Source organism: Phaethon aethereus (assembly GCF_964289735.1).
Source record: "Phaethon aethereus genome assembly, chromosome: 5".
NCBI lineage: Eukaryota > Metazoa > Chordata > Aves > Phaethontiformes > Phaethontidae > Phaethon > Phaethon aethereus.
The window spans coordinates 34,309,949-34,325,605 of NC_138579.1; the positions used below are offsets into that span (position 1 = coordinate 34,309,949).

Below are 15,657 nucleotides of genomic sequence, written 5' to 3' on the forward strand. Positions count from 1 at the left end.
CTTACTGACATCAACTGGACTAAGACATAACAAATGTACAAATATTTACAAGCACAGGTTCTTATGTCTTTGTACTTGATAGCTTTCCTTAGGTATATAGTCTTCAAAATGGGCTATTTACCAATGAAATAAGCAACTTTGTAATTAAGCAATATTCTAAAGAATTAAAAGCAGAAAGTTTAATTTCATGTTTGTATTTATTAATGCAATATTCACCATGTTGGCAGAAATGATCTCATATTTGCATTAAAAATTCATCAGTGCAAAAAACCTACCTTTATTATTCAACTGTCTCCCACAAAACAGATCAATTCTATAAAACGTATATGGACCCAGAATACAATGAACATTTATTCAAGCAGTTGTGTTTGTGAACAAGCCACTGATTCTGCCTTTGAATTCTCAAGAGAACATGGCTTCTATATTGAATAAGAACCAAAATTACTTAACCCTGTATTGAAAACAAGTGCACCCTGTGTTACTGGGATTCAATACTAAGAAAGGTAAAACTTGTCAAGCACAGCTCCTTGTTCATTTACAAGGGAGGTAGAATGGATCCAACACAAACATCTTGCTCCAATGTTGATGCAAGCATGTTTATTAGCACCTCTTTTCTCACCTGCTGAAATCTTTCTCTGTCTCTAATTCCTCTTCTCCATGACCCAGACGCAGGAGGTGGCGCTCATCAATGTCTAGAGCCATGATTTTTTCAAACAGCTGGTTCAAGGCCTACAGATTGACAGGAACAAGAGAAAAGGGAGTTTTTAGAAGTTCAGAGGCTCTTGCAGGGGAAAACTGAACAATTACTGGTAAACCAACTAGGAAATTATGCCTATTTTGATATAGACGGAAGCCAAAGCAAATGTGAAGTTCAAACAAACTACAGCTCTAAATCTTAACAGGGAAATCAGCCTACTAAAACTCTTGTATTTGCATACTTTATACAACAATTAAATTTGGTTTTACAATTTTAAAACAATTTCAGAATTTGATACTATCACCTAGTTAATTTAGTTCATAAAGCTATCAGTTTATAGAACTGTCTCAAGAAGCATGCTTTGCAAACATTTGATATTTTTTTTTTTAGATGACTTTAAACCATTTAACTTTTACTGTAGAAGAGTGTGGTCTAGTACTGACTGGCAGGTGCTGTTACTCTACTCCATATGGATAAATACATTTTAATTTTGCTGAACTGAACTTCAAGGTGTGCTATGTCTCCTGCCTTAAACTCTTCCATTCTCTAACAGCTTAGTATCAACTGTCCAATTCAGTATATTTCAAAGGAGTAAGTTTGTAAGCACCGGATCATTAAGTCATGAAACTAAGAATAAACATGAGCAAGCTTCACTTCAAGTCAGCTGGAAGTCATGCAAACCTGTTAAAGTACAGTGTCAAGGCACAGGGAATGAACCCTGCTAAGATACAGTTTATTTTCTGAAGTACAATTTCAAGTGCATGTCCTCTTATAAGTCTTGTCTGGCAAGAAGAGTCTCCTAGCTGCCTCAAATTATTTCCTTCTTTTTCTCCCCAACAGGCATGCTCTCAACCCTTCCTCTCAACTTCACTACCTGTTACTCTCACGCAACCCACTGTAGACTGGCCTGTATTATTCCTGTATCATTGTAACTCCTCACTAAAATGAAGCCACATCCACCATTCTTTGATCAACAGCACAAGTGCTTGATCTTGCTTTAATGGAAAAACCTTTAAATGTTTTCGAAGTGGTATTGTCAGTTAAAATAGCTCATAACTGAGACAGGGTAGGCTAATTAGGGAGACCAGGAAATAGATGACCCTAGTTTCCAAACAAATCCCTCCAAATCAGATGCAGATTTAGAGTAAGAATCTTTAAGACTTCTATAATTTTTATTCTTATTTTATATATGCTTGAGAATGAGCAGCTAGATTTCATCTCTTATGAATGGGAAGCAAACATTCAGCTGAAGAGGCCCTGGTACTTTCCATGCCTTCTCTTAGAAGCATGAAGCACAGAGCAACCAATGTCCGAGAAAGCTAGTTAGCAAAAATCTGGTAGGCATGCATGGTAGAATGTGCAACTGTAAGAATTGCGCAGACACTTTTTCAAACACTCCCCAATTTCTATTCCCAACTGGTTAAATATATTGAAAACTTCTGATATATAGCTCAGACCTACAAACCTGAAATTCAAAAATTTAATTTCATATTATGAAACTGGCAAAACTGCATATAAACCAACTCATGTTTTCATTGTTAAGAGACAACTGCAATCCCAAACCTACTGATCTCAATACCTGCTGTTGTTCTTGATTTTAATTACAGGAAAATTTCATACATGACTGACACTTTACCTGATTAGAGTGGGTAACTATAAGAGTTCGTTGTTCTGGGAAATTATGATAAAGATTGGATATTATCTGGACTGCTACATCAGTTTTTCCAGTACCAGGTGGACCCACCACCTAAAAATAAACACCAACAAAAATTAAAACCAAACAAATATCAACACACAATTTATCACAATATTGCACAACACAGAAATATAGACAGTTGGGGAAAAAAAAAAAACAAAAACAATTTCACAAGACATTGACATCACACATTGACAACAACAACAAAATTTTGTTTCATGTAAAATTTCATCCTAGCTTCTATGAACTTCAAGAATATGTACATACATCATGAAAGACTTAGCCCAATGCCAACACAGATTCCTGCCTAAGAGGAATATGGTTATCCAGCAATTACTTGCTGGCCTTTGTGAACTTCAAGAACAAATACAATATACCATGAAAGACCAGTTCAGATTAGTTAGGTAGATTCCTGCCTAAGAGGAATATGGTAATTGAGCATATGAAGTACTATTCTGTTTCACAGCCCATGAAAAAGAAAAAAAGGCTTTTTAGCCTCAGGACAGGCTAAACATAGGGAAAACGGTAAAAAAAGCACCAAAGCATATAACTGAAAAAGAATAAGGTGAGGCAGCTACAAATAACAAAACAAAACAAAACAAAAAAAAGGGGAAAAAAAAAAGAGTCCATACTTTTATTTACTCAAATACTCAAAAATCTACAACTGATGATATAGAAGTAATACTGACAGTATTTTTATAGGCTCAATTATACTAACAACATTCAAAAATTGACACCTGAGACATTTTAGAGGTATCCAAGTGTTACAAAGCATCTCAAAGGAATTTCTTCAGCATTCAGCAGCACAGACTAGCAGGTTTCATATTAATCTACACATAAAATTACAAATTGCTATGAAATCATGCTTGCTTTTAAAGAATCTCATTGATCTCTGGATTCAAAAGCAAGTAGGATTGTACTGCTCAAAAATATTTGACAGAAATACATGACACTGACAGAAAAGAAAACATAGGCCTATATTACGTAACTTCTCTGTCTGCCTTGTCTCCCTGCAAAAAGTGGGTGATGTAGTAAAAAAAAAAAAAAAAATTTAAAAAATCAGAAATGCGTCCTCAAAAACAAAAAGCCAATTTTGTCATTGTTTTTCCCGTTTGACCAACAGACTCTCAGTCTCTAGCCTCTTAAAAACCAACAAATGCGGTTTTAGTAGAAAAGCTCAAATTATATAACGACCATCTTCTCAAATTTTTATGAAAGCTGATGGAGTACCAGGCACAGGAAGTTACTTTTCTTCTTTAAAGCCCTCTAAAAGGGAAGTAAATGGTAGTTTATAATGCATTATACACTTGCATTTGAAAGTCATTAATAGTTCAACAAATATTAAATGATACTAATAAACAGTATGCAATGGTATTTAAAAAAAAAGCTAGGTGACCTAGAGACACCCTCTCTAGTATTTTGCATGTTAATTATGTACTACAAAATAGTAATAAAGATTTTAATTTCACAGTATTCTTTCCTATTGACAATACCACTGATATAAAGCAATACTCCTATACACTGGCATGGGTATTCTCAGACACTCTAATTATGTAAAACCCAGCAGTGCAAATCATTCCAAAGAACCCCTTCCAACATTGTTTAATAAGCAAACTTAAAGCATCTATCACTGTGGCATTTTCACAGCATGCAAAAAAAGAACTCCAATTTATAAATAGACCTTAAATTTGATATTCTATCAACAACCAGAAAGTTCTCCTGTATTCTAGTAGAAAACGTACCATACTCAAAAACACTACCAAGAACTCAGGTAACTCTTATACACGTTTATGACACTACTAATTTCAGCACACTGTCCCTGTCAGGCAGGGACAAAAGGCATACAATTCTACTGAAGTTTATTTTTTCTTTTGCTTTGCATCTTTTGTGCACTAACTACAGAGAGCGGTAAAACATAAGGTGGAAGGGGAGGAGGAAGAATGTGGTACTAATGAATACCAATACAAAAACCCCAAAATTAGCATTATTGCCTATATAGACCAAGAAGAAATTAAGAGTATCAGAGAAGAGTCATTCAAATATTCCACTGAGTCACTACCAAGATAGACTGTACTTCACTGAGACACAGCTACTTGTGATCAAAGTTTAACTGAGTGTGGTAAACCTTAAAGACCTTTGCAGAAATTCACTGATCAGAAATTATTTTCGTAACAAGTCTACAGCTTGGGCTTGGTTTGTAACTTCTTAGTTCTAGAATTCAGTAGGATATAAAAAACTGCATGTTACATTTCACAACACAGCAGCAAAAAGTTCCCTGAAGACAATTCAATGACTTTCATTTCCTTTAATGGAGTTAGATAGAACTAAAAATGATGCAAGTAATTTGAAACAGCCAAAAATGACAGACATGGCAAAAGCTATACAGTCTAAAATTAGCAATCCAACTACTGAAAAAGTAAATTCAGTTATTGTGGAAAGTCTTCAGCCACTGAAACACAGGATACAGTTATGCAGAGATCAAATGTGTTTCTGTATGATTTTGTGAAGATGGGAGGATATTGAGACTTTGTATGTTAATTTTTCATATTTTTAAACTATTAATAGAAGTGACCTCAGCAAGGCTACAGAAATGGGCATTCCTGGTATTTCACTGAATGTACCTAAGGGCAGAATCAAAGAGTATAAAACCCTCAAAAATATTCTTACCATAGTTAGTCCAGGCTGCATTCCAGCACGTATAGCTTCAATCTGAGTATGAGTAAATTGAATAGTATTGCTGCAGCAAAGCAAAACAAGATCAGAGAATTGATAGATATTGCCAACAGTTTTGATAAAAAGCAATTCTTTTAACAAGTTTGATTTAAATTAATTGGCTACATGTTTCTCCAGAACTACATGCTTGCCAATTTTAATATAAATTAAACCATCATTACAACTATCTTCTTTCTAGAAATGACAATCCTGTGATTTCTAAGCAAGAAAGTAAATCACATTCCCCACATGACAACAAAATCATCCCATCTAAAAGATTGTCTGTGTTTAGTTATTATTTTGTGAGAATGCTGTAGAATTGCTCAGGTATGATTCTCACAATATTCAAAGTCCTGACACAACACTAAAAGACAGTATTTCTCATTGTTCTTCACGGGAATTTTTTAACAAAGAGGTGATAATAGAACAGTTTGGTTTAAATATAAACAGTCTCATATTCAAATCTTCTTTTAGTAATGAAGTCAAAATGACATTTTGTTTATAATTAATATTACTTTTAAGTATTTCTGAAAATGAACTGCTATGCATGTGTTATCATTTGTACGTAAGTTCTCATCCGTTTCTTACCGTTTTGGTTGATTATATGGATAAGGTCCCCTGTTTGGAATGACATGAGGCTCTACAATCAGTGTTTTAGCTTCTTCAGGTTTTTCTTCATTCCCATCCTCTTCTTTTCTTTTCTTTCCTTTACCTCCCTTTATTGGGAAAGTTATCCTGTAACACATAATTTAGGACTACACTTCAACACATTCACTATGATACCAGACTGTCTTCCAAGTTTATGCAGAAAGAAAAGATACTTTAGTCACCATTAAGACAAACTTTCACACGATAGGCAAACAAGAGTTGCAGATAACAATTAATGATGAAAAGGAAAAGGAATGACAAATAAATTGATGAAGCTGATTTTAAGAAAGCATATTTGACAAAAAGCATGTCAGAAGTGCTCTTTACATTGGTTGAAAAGCCAGAAGCAATGCTGAGAGCAAGCTGGAAAAAAACTGAAGGCAAAGAGTTCATAAATGAAAACAGAAGGGACAGGAATAAAGTTATACTAGAAAGCCACCAACACTGTCTGTTTAGTAGTAATAACTTGATTTTGTTCTAGACCTGATGTACAGTTGTTGGGTTTTGTTGGTTTGAGGGGGGGAGGGGGGTGTTTGTTTTTGGGGGTTTTTTTTGTTTGTTTGCTTTTTAGTTTTTTGTTTGTTTGTTTGTGGTTTGGTTTTGTTTTGTTTTTTAAACACAAAATATGTCAATATTCTAAACTGCTCCAGCATATGAAGCCTTTTATTATCCAAGACTTTTATGGCCCTCTGTCTCATATGTTAGCAAGCTTCTACTTTAATTCAGAAACAAATCACGGTGAAGGAATTCCAATGGCTATCCGATCACCTTGAGACAACAATGCAGACATCTTTAACAGCAATAATCTTTTGGTGTCTTTGCAGGACAAATGGAGCAGTAGGAAAAGCAATAGCTCTTCATAAAGAGGAGTATCTGTATTTTAATCTATGAACTGAAAATGAATACTAGATCATCAGGGGAAATTTTGTGTGGTATCTTGTCTTGATATCTTCAGACTATTTTTATATCATTATATAGTGTTAGTGCCTTCTCCACATATTCTACATGCAGTTTTTAAAAAAAAAAAAAACATGGAAGATTACCTCCCTACTTTTTTTTTTTTTAAATTCAATTTAGCCATGATAAGAGCTGACTGCAGGGGCAAACCCATCTTTTCCCTCCTCAGTCAAATCTATTCCTTCAAAAGGAAACATATGCCAATTCTCACTAACTTATAAGGGAAAAAAGATACAGTTTCTTCAGTCTAGCTGAACGAGCTATTCTCAAACTCTTCTCCAACACTATGCACTGTGAAACTCAGTTGCCAAAATGCAAGGAGGTCCACCAGGAGGGACAGAACTGTCTAAAAAATTTTAGACAGATGTCTAAAAATGCTGCACAACAGCACCACTGAAACAAAACATGTAAACCTCATTCAGTGGTTGCAAAGGTAGGCATCCTATTTCAGAAACCATTTCTAAAATAAAATAAGCACTATGGGATTTCAGACTTAATTCTTTATTTTGATTGAATGGTGTTTCCAAAAGCTGAAATTTTAACTGATGTTGAAATTGCTGTTCTTACTTTGCTTTAATGAGACATGTAAGGAAACTATGTAATTAAAAATCTTTAGGCTGAGCTTGAGGAGGCTACGTACCATAATGCAGAAGTGAATACTACGTGTCTTGATTCTATATCATACTCTTGCTTTTCCCATATATTTAGTAGGCTGATCTACAAGCAATGCCCTGATGCATTTTTGTACAGAACAGAGCAGAAACTCGTCCTGACCCTACCTGTAGTAAACTCTGTTATATAAATATCTGAATCTAAATGTTATCATGTTAACATCTTTCCTTAAAAGAGCGAGCACCGCCTTCAATCACTGCACTAAACTCCACCTGACAACACACTTCAGCAAGAATACTGGACCAGGAGTACTTGAAATTTTACTGTCACCTGAAGGGGGGTATTTGCAGAACTGGATTGTCAACAGTCACTTTAATATTGTATCCAGGAAAGCTAGCTTTTAAGTGATCAATGGACAGGAAAGTGTCATTAAAATCCAGAGTTGCAATCTGATTTGGCATTTTCGAATAGTGTGCACTGCTTGGGTCTCCATATCCTAGAATGATGTCATGCAGCCAGTCAGGAACCACACAATCTGTGTTCATCAAATTCCTAATAGTCTCCAGAACAGCCTGTAAATTAGAAAAACAGAAAAAATATGATTGGAGAAATCGACTTTTTAGTCTTCAGTATGCCACATTTTCTTGGTAAACAAGTCTATTCTAAGATGCCAGCATATAACAGTCTTTAATTGACAAGTGTTTGGTCAATATATATACAGTGTATATATGCAACAAAACACCAGTGTAAGACCATATAATACTTAAACTATCACGTTAGTAAAGAGGACCATAATCATCAGTAAAATTTTCATTCCAGAACACTCAGAGGAGAAAAGGGAATAGTTCAAAATAAACTATAAACAAAATAAAGTGTCTGTTATGGCCCTGGCTTACTGTCCTGGTTTTACAACATGCGAACAATTCACATTTTGTCAACAGCTACACATATTTCTGCTTGAGGTTCTTCTCCAGGATTTTCACAAGGTCATGCTGTTTATACCAAAAATGCACTAAAACTTCTGCATTGTTATAGCCCTGTCACACATTGGGTTTCTATGTACAATCTTGTGGAGTACAGCTTCCTTGCTTCTCAGCTCTTTCTTTCCCTGCTTAAATTCACTAATCCAAGAAGACAACTGATGACTCCATAGAGTCCCCAACATATTTCCGTATACATATTCTTCTGAAAAGTTTCAGCTTTGTGGATACCGATTGGGCTATCGATTTCTGGAAGCAGCAAATGGTAAGCCTTATGTCAGGCTTTTTGAAGACTATAGACACAGGCTATTTTAAAACAATTACTCTTTACTTTGACCAGCACAAAAATCGTATTTAGTGTAATGCACAACTGTATGGCAAATGAATGCCTCAGCCACCCCAAAACCTAGATCCATTTTTTACTAGAAATCTAATAAATTCAAGAACACCCTCATGCAGTTTAAGGTTTCTCCTTCAACCCTGTAAACTTCACCTCTGAGAGCACCAAAAGAAAGGCAATTTTTTGTTCATGTTGCATTTTGATAATGGAAAACTCAAGGAACACTAAACATTCAAAGGTCTAAATGGTCTAACAGCAAAGAAATTGAGCATGCGTACAAGAAATATTTTCAGGTTTACAAAATTACGCACCCTCAGACCAAAAGATGCCAATAGTATCTTGTGCTGCATTAGGAAGTTGCCAGCAGGTGAAAGGAGGTGCTCCTTCCTCTCTGCTCAGCACTGCTGAGGCTGAATCATAGAATGGTTTGGGTTGGAAGGGACCTTTAAAGGTCATCTAGTCCAACCCACCTGCAATGAGCAGGGACATCTTCAACTAGATCAGGTTGCTCAAAACCCCGTCCAGCCTGACCTGGAATGTTTCCAGGGATGGGGCATCTACCACCTCTCTGGGCAACCTGTGCCAGTGTTTCACCATCCTCACTGTGAAAAATTTCTTCCTTAGATCTAGTCTGAATCTACACCCTTTTAGTTTAAAACCATTGCACCTTGTCCTATTGCTACAGGCCCTGCTAAAAAGTCTGTCCTCATCTTTCTCAGAAGCCCCCTTTAAGTACTGGAAGGCTGCAATAAGGTCTCCCTGGAGAAGCCTTCTCTTCTCCAGGCTGAACAACCCCAACTCTCTCAGCCTGTCCTCATAGGAGAGGTGTTCCAACACTTGGATCAGTTTTGTGGCCTCCTCTGGGCTCCACTCCAACACATCCACGTCTTTCCTGTGCTGAGGGCTCCAGAGCTGGATGTGGTACTCCAGGTGGGGTCTCACAAGAGTGGAGTAGAGGGGCAATACCACCTTCCTTGATTTGCTGGCCATGTTTCTTTGGATGCAGCCCAGCATACAGTTGGCCTTCTGGGCTGCGAGCACACATTGCTGCCTCATATCCAGCTTTTCATCCATCAGTACCCCCAAATGCTTCTCGGCAGGGCTGCTCTCAATCCCTTCATCCCCCAGCCTGTACTGATACCGGGGTATGCCCTGACCCAGGTGCAGGACCCTGCACTTGGCCTTGTTGAATCTTGTGAGGTTCAAACAGGCCCGTCCCTTGAGCTCGTCCAGGTACCTCTAGATGGCATACCATCCCTGAATCTGGAGCACTGTGTTCAACTCTGGTGTCCTCAGTTTAAAAAAAAAAAAAAAAAAAAAAAAAAAAAGCATGCATGAGAGAGACATTGAGGTACTGTAGTGAGTGCTGGGGCCACAAAGATGATTAAGGGACCGGAGCATCTTTCACATGAGGAGAGACCAAGAGAGCTGGGATTGTTCAGGCTGGAAAAAGAGACAGCTCAGGGGCTATTGTGTCAATGTGATAAACACCTGATAGGAGGAAATGAAGATAAGGGAGACAGCCTCTTCTCAGTAGTGTCCAGTGACAGTATAGGAGACAATATTAAACACATTAAATTCCATCTGAACACAAGAAAAGACTTTTTCTTTTTTTTTTTTTACTGTGTGGACAATTCAGCCCTAAGAAGAGGTTGCGCAGAGAAGTTTTGGGTTCTTAATTCTTGGAGATATTCAAAATCCAAGTAGACATGGTCCCAGACAGCCTGCTAGAGGTGACACTGCTTGGGCAGGGGTCTTGGAGTAGATAATCTCCAGAGTTGCGTTGCAACCTAAATGATACTGTGATTCTGCAATTAAACCACCTGATTAAAAGAGTTACTATGGGCAACACAGACCACCTGGTCAAAGTTAAATTTATGTCAATCCACAATTTAGAAACACAAATATACATTTCAACTTGTTGGAAAACTTTCCTTTTCTGGTAAGGAAAGCTAAGCTATTGATAAGCTTCCTGAAAAACGTTTGCTGAATTTATATGCAAAAATGAATTAAAGTCGTGTGCTTAATTTAAATCTTACTTATAGGCAATATACAGTATCATAATGCATTAGCAACAGGTTTATTTTGAACTCTGACCAAATTCCTTGAAGGCTCTCTTGACAATGAATACTCAAGCAAGTAAAATGCCAAAGAATCATGCACTGCAACTGTGGGATAACTGTTAGGGCAGGAAAAGAAGCACCATTCAATCTATAAAGCTCCAATTAGCATACAATCTCTATAAGGACTATCAAATATATCAGTGCAAAATATCTCCTCTGTCACCATCCAAAGCCCAGTAAGAAACCAAGCCAGTGATGCTCCCAAAAGCTAACAGGTTTCTCTGATTTTCACCTTTTGACTAGCTACTCCTCCTCTCCTTACAGCCCACTATTACACCAGGTTAACAAAAATGCTCCACATACTCCCTTGACCCAAAAGGCCAAATACAAGTAGGCTACCTGTTAAAAGACTGAAATTATAAACTACTGTTTTATTATATACTCAAGGGAAGTAGGAGTGTTCTGATTTCAGATACTCCAACATTTAGCTGAAGAGGGAAGTTATCACCAGCTGACACGCTCTAACTTCCTGAAGTGATCCAACACCACCTAAAAAGCCTAACTACATGCCTCTAAAAGGAACATGCCTCAGTACTGCATATTTAGACAAACTCTTATCCTCAGAGTCAATGAGCAGTACCTTACCTTGAAATTGTTTTCTTTTGGTTTTCTTCTCATTATTATATTAAATGTCTCATAAACATCTTCCGCTCCATTTTGGATTGTATTGGCCATGTCTTGTTGATACTGGTTTGGGTCCAGAAATACTCTGTATGTTCTGCAATCCCCTTTAAGTCTTGGTTTGGGTTCAGGTCCTGCCCGTAATGAAACGGTAAGATTAGAATTTGAAGTAGTGCTAAAAGTAGATTATCATTCAAATAAGTGATCCATAATCATTCCTGAAATGAAATTTAGACAAATTCATATGATTAAAGTAATTTCTACATGGCATTATAAACATTCTTATTTCATGTTTTCATCCCATTTCTAATGGAGTTTTTAAATATAAGCTCTTTTATTCCTAAAAGCAAAATGTACTGGATTTATTTAATATAATTACATCAGAATCCACCAGACGAAACTAGTTAACCTTTCTCAGGCTGCTTATGGAATTGGTTTGTTTTTTCAAGTAGGTAATGAATTCAATGAGCATTGCTTAAAAGAGAAGGAAGTCAACAACTGGGCTGTTAACAAAAAATAAGGGGGCAGGGGAGGGATAAATCTTTCAAACAGTTTTGGTATACCATACCTTCTTCAATAACACGTCCTTTCTCATCCAACATGCCCTGGATTTCACAGCCTCTGACATACACCAGGCCAGTTTGCTCAACAAAAGGTCGTCGACGGTCAAACTTTGTGCCATAAGGTTGTGTGGGACGTACAGTAACCAAAAAGCAGACATCATGTTTACGCAGACCTGATTCCGAAAAGGAACATTCAGTGATTTGATTGAATGCCATATTCCTTTTCCATTCTTTAATATATATACACACAATAAAATACATGAAAATTTCTTTTAAATAAAACCCCATCTGTTTAAAGAATAATGTGTTCTGTTTTAAAATACGCCTTTAACTTAGAGGACAGAGAACCATAGGATATTGTCATCTTTTCCTCTATTCCTGCATACTAAAATCTGCTAGATACGAAAAGGAGAAATTGACTGCTTTTTTCATGACAACAAACTTACTTATTTCAAGATTATTCTTCTTCCAATAATCTTACTTAGATCACACAACCTAGATATTTTCAGACTTATCTCAAATGTAGTGTGTCATTAATTTCTTATTCTCACTGCTTTCTTCTGGACTAACCTCCAATTTTCTTTTTTTTTTTTAACAAAAATTTAAGCACAGTGCCTAGAACGGGGCACAAAGTCCTAAACAGTTACTTTAGTTATATAATAGGGTAAAAGGTCCATTAACCAAGTTACTTGTTTTCTATGCTACATTCCAGTTTATAAATCCCGATATGACCTGGTTGAATGTTTTTCTTTTTCCCTGAGCAGTAACATATTGTTGTGGAATCACATTTGCTTTTGAGCAATGACGACCTCAGACTCTTTTCATTCTGCAGAGCTACTGCCTAACAAGTTGCTCCCCCAACATGCATTTGTGCAGTGACTTGTTCTTGCTTAAGTGTAGTACCTTAATATCCATCCCTGTTGAACTATACCCTACCTTTTAAAATGCAATTTTTCCAATTCACTAATGTAATTTTGAACACTAATCCTTTTCTCCAGTATACCTACAGATTCTCACAGAAACTGAAAATTTATAGTAAACACACGCTGTATTTTTCACACGAGTCAACTTCTCATTACTCTCCAGATATTATCCAACCTAAAGCAGTTTCATGAAGACCCTGTTATGTCAGGCAATGATTCATCAATTCTTCCCTCAGTTTTGATTAAGTTAAAGCATTACTGCTTTTGAAATCACAGAAGCTGTTCTAGTATTGAAAAAGCTAAGTGCTCCACTATATAGCTACCTTCAGTATAGTGAAGTCTGCTGCCATCCTCCTAGCTTTTCTACCTTAACAGAAATCTACACTCCCAAACTTTTACCTGCTTATTTATCGCACGCTCCAGCTTTAGCATTCGTGCAACGTGACCTTTAATCATACTATGCAGCTCCCGCACATTTAACATGTTTCTCTAACAAAAGAGGGAGGAGTGACATTTACTGATAATCCAAGTACAAGTACATGCTTCTGTGCCACTTGCCAACACAGTCAACTAAAGTTCAATTCCCCAAGCAAAAGAAGTGTTGCCTGTCGATAATTATAAGAAATGAGTATTTGGTACAGTCAGCACATCCTAACAACATTCAAATACATTCAAAACTACTAAAATGCACTGGTTTGCATTAAATCAAAATCTGTCCACTCCACTTGTAGATGAGATAACAATACCACATTCCCCACTACTTTTCCATTATGACATTATTAGCAAGCATGTTAAAGTGCTAAGCTACTTTTCCACATTCCCTGTAAAGGGCAGAATTTTACAGCTACAAACTGAATGACATCAGTCTGAAATTGTAAATGCTCTGTTCCAAATAGAGGTGTAAATACTTTAATAATTTCAATCTTTGTTTTAGGAAAGTGTAAACTTCTTAGACTCGGAATTTGTGTCACTGACTTTTAAGCAGTGTATTAAGATTGGCAAACCTGTAACTTGGACAAAAAAACCCCTTTCTTACAAATAAGATTACATCAACGTGTACTTTGATGAGGACCTATTTTGAGCACCTTATTTCAGAGAACATTAAGTACCTTCCCATTCATCTTTGATGCTATCACGGACATTCAAGTTAATTGTAACATCTGCTCTTACTCGCATGGGCCAGTTTTCACCAATATTGGGCTTTGCCACCTCCACCACTGTGAAAGAGACAATCGGTTGTGCCATCCTAGCCCATCCACCAAAGACCACACCTCCATATTCTGATAACCTAAAAAAAACCAAAAACAACCCCCAAACACCAAAGTTTTGTTAGTCATTATCTTTTTTTAAACAGTGAAACAATTTACCCCACAGTCAGCTCCAAGTCTTAATTTTACCTGCTACTCAAGTAGATTCACATAATCGTGCATCTTAGAACTGAAGCATAAGATAAACTGACTTATTCTTATATTTCAAGAAACAAAGGCAACTTATGCTGGCATTATTAAAAAAACAAAACAAAACAAAAAACAACTAACAGAGAAGAAAAAGGGAAGATAACAAAAAGCAACTAGTGAGTATGAGAGATACCACAGCAAATGACCCCTTGAAATCTAAAGGGGATCAAAACATGGCAGATGGCAATTTCAAGAATGCTCAGTAACACCTCCCATAAACCAGAAGAGTTGGTGGTCAAGTTTCCAAATTTTTTAACATCAGACAAGGCTTAGTACTTTTGAAAACTAACTCATCCATCTTAACACAACAAAGGTGGGTTGTTAGCATCCAACATATTCTCTTAACACATTTACAGGAATACATATCAACACACCCTTACAAAAATCATCCCACAGGATGGCAACACCTTATGGATGAAGTCAGTATGAAACATCGTATCTATGTAATGATTTAAAGTACATTTGTTACCATGTATTTAGTATATACACAGTATCAGTTATTCACTCTCAAATGCACTTTGATTACAATTGAACTTGAACCAACTGGTTTGCATCAGTTAATAAATATTACCATGGTTTCATCCTACTGACACTATCTTCAATGTCCTGTCGGATCTCATAGGTAGACTCCAAGCGGAAAAGATTGAAGTTCCTCAGCAGGTAGTCATGAAGAGTCAGAAACTGCAGATTCAATTTGGGAAGTGCGAGACAGCCTACGGGGGTAAGAGTGGAAGGGAAGAGGTATTTGATGAATAAACAAAAAATGATGAATGCATGTATTGGTTCTATGGATTCATAAATATGTACACACACTATTCTGTAACTGCCATACTTGTTATCCCGGGAGATTTTAAGAATTACTCTTTTTCACAGAATCACAGAATCATTAACGCTGGAAAAGACCTTAAGATCATCAAGTCCAACCATCAACCCAACAACACCATGCCCACTAAACAATATCCTGAAGTGCCTCATCTACATGTTTTTCGAACACTTTCAGTGATGGTGACTCCACAACCTCCCTGGGCAGCCTGTTCCAATGCTTGACCATATTTTATAAATATACAAAACTAAAAATCACATTTTTCATGTTTTCTCTAAATAAACCTGCACAAGATTAAAGGAATTTTCATCCTTCTGGCAGTATTTAAAGACTGAATCCTTTCCTGTACACAGACTACAACAAAATTGATTTTACAAAAATCAAATGCAGGTGAAAGTAATGGTACTATAGGAATTCAACAATTAAGTCAGCATTAAATAATGATGAAAAAATAATGATGGGAAAAAACCCATGCGTTAACCAATAACTCCCCAATGCCAATCTT

The 15,657-nt window shown here is 36.5% G+C and overlaps 1 protein-coding gene across 1 annotated transcript in view; it reads right to left on the reverse strand.

Annotated features, from left to right (window-relative positions):
• AQR (aquarius intron-binding spliceosomal factor) overlaps window positions 1-15,657 on the reverse strand; it is a gene marked incomplete at its 3' end in the record, with an annotated part of 54,783 nt that overhangs the window by 19,067 nt on the left and 20,059 nt on the right. Inside the window, exons 16-24 of the mRNA XM_082000720.1 lie at window positions 14,901-15,042; window positions 13,982-14,160; window positions 11,955-12,122; window positions 11,351-11,520; window positions 7,653-7,894; window positions 5,694-5,840; window positions 5,061-5,130; window positions 2,334-2,444; window positions 620-729 (exon numbers count right to left, since the gene is read on the reverse strand). Coding sequence (XP_081856846.1) covers window positions 620-729; window positions 2,334-2,444; window positions 5,061-5,130; window positions 5,694-5,840; window positions 7,653-7,894; window positions 11,351-11,520; window positions 11,955-12,122; window positions 13,982-14,160; window positions 14,901-15,042 — 1,339 coding nt within the window. The remainder of the gene's footprint in view (window positions 1-619; window positions 730-2,333; window positions 2,445-5,060; window positions 5,131-5,693; window positions 5,841-7,652; window positions 7,895-11,350; window positions 11,521-11,954; window positions 12,123-13,981; window positions 14,161-14,900; window positions 15,043-15,657) is intronic.